The sequence below is a fragment of the Corvus brachyrhynchos genome, unplaced genomic scaffold (genome assembly GCF_000691975.1).
Source record: "Corvus brachyrhynchos isolate BGI_N302 unplaced genomic scaffold, ASM69197v1 scaffold200, whole genome shotgun sequence".
NCBI classification, from domain to species: Eukaryota; Metazoa; Chordata; class Aves; order Passeriformes; family Corvidae; genus Corvus; species Corvus brachyrhynchos.
The window spans coordinates 7234091-7240518 of NW_008236184.1; the positions used below are offsets into that span (position 1 = coordinate 7234091).

Genomic DNA, 6428 nt, shown 5'->3' on the forward strand with positions numbered 1-6428 from the left:
GGAAAGCTTTTTCAACAAAGCTATTCAAGTTCCTGCTGTTCACTTTTAAGGCAACAGTGGTGTAGAATTGTGAGGAAATCATAGAATCAGAGAATAGGTTGAGTTGGAAGGGACCCACCAGGATTATCGAGTCCACCTCTGCAATACCCTGCCCTGATGCCAACCAGCAGTGAGGCTGGAGGCACAAAGTGTGCCCCAAGAGGATAAACTGCTCCATTTGCTATTGGCCAACCTTGAGCTGTCACCACTCAAACTGTTGTGAAACTTTCCCTATAAAATTGCACTTGCTCCTGAGCAGTCCCTCTCGTTAAACGACCCTTTGACTTTTCCAGTTGAACCCTTACTCACACCAGAGCCTTTTTCAGGATTCAGGAAGCATCAGGGCAGGCAGCAGCTTTCCCTCTGAGTCAGATCTGAGCTGAGCCATGGCCCAGCCAGGGTTGCAAAGGTTGCTGCCATTGTGGGCAGCTTCTTTCTGATAAAAGATAAAGCCCTGTGAGCTGTAGGGTCACCACAGCATTTGCAAAGCACAGCTTTAGGGGCCTCTGGTCCACTCCAAATGACAGCTGGAGTCATATATTCTGGTTACTTGTTTGCTCCCTCATGTAATATTTAGGGCCCTTTTCCAGGCACACTGTCCATGTCTATCTGTGCTTTCCTGGACAGTGGAAAGTCACCAAGTTACAACTGATTTCCCTCAAAAGAAGTTGTGAAGGTGCTGTTAGTTAATATCTGCAAAGCTACTAAAAAGTTTGAAGCAGCTCTCCTTAGCATTGTTGTCCCTAATTATGTAATGTTAGACACATTCCACCATAACCCCCCTTTTCAGTGCTCATTTCTAGATTGAGCAGGAGAGAAGAGACACCCTCTGGCGTGTTTGAAGGATAATCCAGTTCCACCTCTGAGACACACACGTGTGGCGTATGAATGCTCTGTAACTTTGAATAAAATACACAGTACGAGGGAGATAAGCTCTTTAACAGAAGTACCCTGATGTTTCAGAAGACAATGACTGCTCTCCTACACCTCTGAGGAACTGTCTCCCAGAAAAGCACGTAAGAATTAAATCCTAGCTGTGAAATTTTGTAAGATTCAAAGAAACCAGTCAGCCCATAGAAAGGAAATGAATCTTTATGCTTTTCTATGCATTCATAAAGTGATGTCTTTGGGCTTCCATTGTACTTCCTACAAAATTCACATCATGTCACCTCCTCTGTATTATGTAGAGCTCTTTAACCAAATTTAAAAAAAAACCCCAAACCCTGTGCTTCATGAAAGACTGCAGCCACCCCCATATCTCTGCTCAGTTTCTTTTAATTAGGACAAGATGAACAAATCCAGGAGAGGGGAAGCAGGGTTTGAGGAGGCAAGGGAGATGCTGGGTGCACCCACAAGGGAGCCTCATCCTGCGCTTCAGTGACAAATCCCCTCCGAGGGCTCAGTCAGCACCACCAAGTCAAGCCCAGCATCAACCCTGGAGGGAAGAGAGGGTCCAGTTCTGACACACAGCTCGCCCACTCCCGGGGAAAGCTGGCATCCTGCTGGGATACGGGAAGATCACTGCACAGCTGGGAGGAACAGCAGAGGAGACACCTGAGCAAGGTGAGCCCCTGCACCCTATGTTACATTTTCTAACATGTAAGGATGCTGTGAACCTTTTCTCCACATACAATTGGCCAGGGCTTTATAGCTGCCAGGAAAAAAACTCCTAAAAAATCCTGAGGTTTCAGATAATGGAAGTGCACAGGGACCTGCTGAAAGGTGCCTCCAGCCCTACCGATCCGACTGACCCATCCCGGAGCCCCGACACCACCGTGCTCTGGTTAACCCCCCACAGCCACATGCCGGTCTCTCCTGCCCGAAAGAAAAAAAGACTCCAAGCTCTGAGCACTAACGAGGTCGTCGGCATTAAAGGAATGATCCGGGATCTCACTCCCCTTCCCAGCAGTTCCCACTGAATGGGAGCAGGAGACTGCATCCGTATTGCTCCTAAAGGCGCGTAAACAATGGGTTCGCATGTGGAGGCTGAATGAGTCACCGTGTTCCTGCTTCAGTCCCTGTAATGGGATCCGAATGCAGAACAAGGACCAGCTAACTTAGGGAGTGGACCGGTTAGCTAATGACAATCATTCTTGGCAGGACCCAAACAATCCTGAAATAACAATGAGTTTAAGCATGTACAGTACCCTTATAAAGAGCAAATCCACCAAGGCAGTACCGGTGCCTTGTACAGGGATCTTAAGCTTTACAAGGATCCCTTTCCTAATTTTCCAACACTGTAGACTGTTTTAATATAACCCAGATATATCCATATAGAAGAGTCTACCACTGAGATTTGCATGCTTCCAGCTAACCAGTTTAACTGAATATAATTACATAACAGCAACGTGTAATAAAGTTCTCAGAAAAAAACCTGAAGTCAAAATGTAGAAAATACAACTATTCCACTTTTCACTTCATTATTCACTCCTACAATAATTTATTTACTGTATCTTTAAACAATGAGAAAACTTGTCAGATCACTACTGCAGAACAAAAATTTAGCAATTTGAAACAGTTGCAAACCGTTAGCGCAGATTAAAATTCTTCTCATGGTTTATAGCTTAGTATTCAAGTGGAGATAATTTCTTCCAGAGAGAAACTCAGAAAATAGAATTTAAAAATTATAAGAATATCCAATAACCAAGTGTTACAGAAAGGTACAAGGCTAATTACCAAAAGCAAACAGAAAAATCAGCATCACAGAACAAGCAGAATACATACGGAGAAAGGAAAGAGTTCCCAGAGCTCCCTGTGACGCTGGTGAGAAACGTCTTCAAACAAGACAAGGAGGCCTCTGAATAAACTATCGGGTTTTGCTTCATAGTTGCTGATAAAATCCAAAATAAGGCTGCAAAAACATTAGCTTCTGCTGGAGCCTGCTTACTCACTACAAAGCGTCAAACACACCTTCTTCCCACACTTCAAACGCAGATGCTGCCTCCTAATGAAGCACTTGCTGCAAGGGGGGAACACCGTTACACAAGAACAGGAGGCTATTTCTTGCTGCAGAAACATAACTGGGGTTTGACTCAGAGAAGCATGGCAGTGCTGGGGAGCTGAGGGTTGCAGTGAGAGAAACCATCCAAAAATAATTTGGCTGCTCAGGAAAAAAAAAAATTCACAGGAAGCAACCTGAAGCATATGTCCCTTCCAAAAGGGGAATTTCTTAATTACATAAACACAAACCTTCTAATCTAGCCCAACATTAAATCACTGCAAGCCACTGAATCAGAGCTGACAGTAAAACTGGAGCAGGTTAATATCTGTTCAGGCTGGGAAGAGATGCTCTGATTTTAGCAGCTTTCATACCCTGAACACCCATTGCATCAGTGACTGGGAACATATTTGCATTCACACACTGAAAAAGCACAGATCTTGTAAAACATATTTCGGAACTGGTGAGACGTGATACATATATTGACTAATTCCGTAGGCCTTTGGAGAACATCCATCTTCAGGGGAATGCTATTCTTACCACCTCAGTAGTTCAACATCATTCTCCCTGGAAGTAAAATTCCTTGTTCTAGACTGTAAATTTTCAAAGATTAGGGCTCAAAAAACTTTCCCATTTTTAAACTTCATCAAGGTCCAGTGGCAGCTGGGTACTGAGTTCTCTTAGAACCTTTTGCTCCCAGTCTGAACAGGAAAGAAATAAATCCTCCTATTTACCATTTTGTGGATCCATGTTGCTCTCCCTGCAAACAGCGGATTCCTCCGTTCCCACACACCAGTACATTCTGGGCTGCAGTTGTGAAGGTCCCTCAGACAAACTTTCCACAGCACTTCAAAGTGAACAGTGTTGTCAAAGCTGGATGGTCCCCATCATGTGAATGCAGGAGCAGAGGATGCTAGGGAGCACCATCCTGAAGAAACACCATTTACTCTGTTTAAAAATAAACAGCAAAACAAATTAATCATTCTACTATAGAAATTGTGAGACACTCATACCTCTCCACTATTAACACAGTTGTCTAAATGCTACATTGCAGAAATACACTTATCATCCTATAAATACAATTATTTTCATAATAGCTTTGTTAAGAGCATAAAATGAATTAATAGAGGGGACTAACAATTTCTGCACTACAGAAAGATAATGTTCCTAATTTTTCACCACCAAAGCTGCTCAGTCTTTGGGCAGAGGACAAGGGGGTAGGCAGGGGTCACAGCTGCAGTTTCAGATTCTCCACAAGCTGGTGTAAAGGCAGACCATTGAAACCCTGCAGTGCAGCTGGAAAAATCCTAAATGCAACCTCAAAACCTTTCCCATCCACAAAGACAACCACGGCTCTTGTGAGACTGTGAGAAAGTGAAAAATACTGATGTGGTTACTGAGCTAATCCTCTGTAGGAAAGAGAAGAGGGTAAAGAGAAACACACCAGCTCCTGTCCCCTCTGCCCAGTCCTTCTAGAGAACTCTCTGACCCTGGAAGCATCAGGCTTCTTCAAACACACGCAGGGAGGCAAATCAGGCCCTTAGGAAATACCACAGGTTGGCTTCTTGTGAACTGCCTGGTGTAACAGGCAGCAGAAAATTGCACAGTTCAGTCTCCTAAGGCATTTCCAACTTCTTCCCTTTTCACAGCTGCACAACCACCCTTTAACCTCTTCATACAGAGGTTCAAACTACTGGAGGATTGAAGTGTCTGTCCAACCAGCATCAGAGCTTGTTCATTTTCTGCTTTCAGTTTCAGCCAGTAAATGCCTCTCAGATGTAACATGATGCTCCTCAACTGACTCTTACTGGTTCTTCTCATGTCTGGTGTGTGATGATGAAGTTTTGATTTGAGGCTTTATCTCAGCAAAGCTCATAACCCACCTCGCACTCTGGCCAGCAAGGCCCGAGATCATCCCTGACTCTCCCTGAGCAGAGCTGGCTTCCTGAGCTGGGATCAAAGGCCAAGGGGAATATAAAAATATGCTGATCTATCACCACTCTCCAGGAAGCTTTCTGCTCCTCCCTCCTTATACTGGGTTTCAACCACCAGCCAACAACACTAAAAATCACTGCATTGTACTTCAGTTGTTTCTAGGCAAATATTTGAATTTTAGATGCACTCAGCTTCTGCTGACCCTGACTTTGCACTACCTGGCAGCAGGAGCCAAAACTCACACCCCTGTGCCCACAGTCTGGGCATTGGGTGCTGCAGGAGGCTGAGATGGAGGTGATCCCCAAGCCCAGAACCAAGCCCACAAACTGGTGAATTGGGCCATGTTGGTGGAGGACTGAATTCTGTCCTGGAACGTTCTGGGTTCCCACCAGACTCGGCTTCTCTCCTGGTCTTAGCTTCCCTTGACCACACAGGAGGACCTGCTGTGCTGGGATCACACATCCCTCCATGCCACGGGTGGAGCACACCAGGCAGAGGTGTCAGGGAGGCTCTCACTTCCCCAAAGCAGTCCAGGTTGTTAACTCTGACAATGGAGGGGATGTGATGCCAGCAGCTGCCTGCCCTCAATGCACTGAGCAGCTCCAGTGAGAGTAAACACTTCCCCATGCACGCTCTGACCCACCAGCTCTGCAGCAGATGATGGTTTCTGAGGCATTTCCCTACTCTTGAGACAGGGACAAACCATGTGTGCCCACAACAACTGTACAAGAACACTGAACAGGTGTCAGTGTGGACCCCTGAGGCTTGAAAACCATCCCAGTCCTGATTTTTAGTTCTCTACTCACCTTATTCCCCAGGCTGAAACTTTCCTCATATAAAGTGAAAGGAAAAATAGCTTTTAAGAAAAATAGTGGTGTGGTTTTGATGATCAGTTGCCTTTAGCTGCAAGTAACTGAATGTTGTAGCCATGTGTATTAATGCCACACAGCGCCCATCTACGCAGGATTTCCGTATTCCAGGACCTTTGTGTATATAACGAAAAAAAAACCCTACAGAGCTTTATGTTAAGCAAGGTGCACACAACTGTAACTCATGCAAACACCACATGTGAATTTCATTTAGGGAGTCTACGTGCTCTACAGAATCTCGTTCAGAAGGAGACGGACCACGCAAAATACACCTGAACACGTGTAAATGGGATTTACATCCCATTTCACACATTCCCAGTCCTGACACCTGCTACTGCCCCAGCATATCTGACCACACCTGAACCATCACCTCCCCTCCACTTCACCAGCCCGCCCAGTCTTACCCGTGCATTGTGCCTAAAAGCAGCCAGGCCCTCAGAAACATCACAGTTTGCCCGAGATCGCTTCCTAATTCACAAAAAACCCCTGCTAAAACTTCAGTTCTTTGCTCAAACCACTTGTTGTTTCTGACACTCCCACCTGGGGCTGGGAATCACCACGGATCTGAGAGGCCCAGGGACCACCGGTGTGGAAAGGCGCTGGGGCTCTCCTGCCTGGTGTCACAGCGGGCGAGGTGATGGCGAACC

At 45.7% G+C, this 6428-nt stretch overlaps 1 protein-coding gene across 3 annotated transcripts in view; it reads right to left on the reverse strand.

The window, feature by feature from the left end:
* The window catches only part of LRRK1 (leucine rich repeat kinase 1), a 76998-nt gene that overhangs the window by 69543 nt on the left and 1027 nt on the right, over positions 1–6428 (reverse strand). For 2 of the 3 annotated variants that reach the window (XM_017736543.1, XM_017736528.1), the window contains exon 2: positions 3712–3925. In XM_017736543.1, coding sequence (XP_017592032.1) covers positions 3712–3778 — 67 coding nt within the window. In that variant the 5' untranslated portion in view covers positions 3779–3925. Of the gene's footprint in view, positions 1–2763; positions 3680–3711; positions 3926–6428 lie in introns of those variants that run through there. The other variant, XM_017736532.1, reaches the window with a different exon arrangement.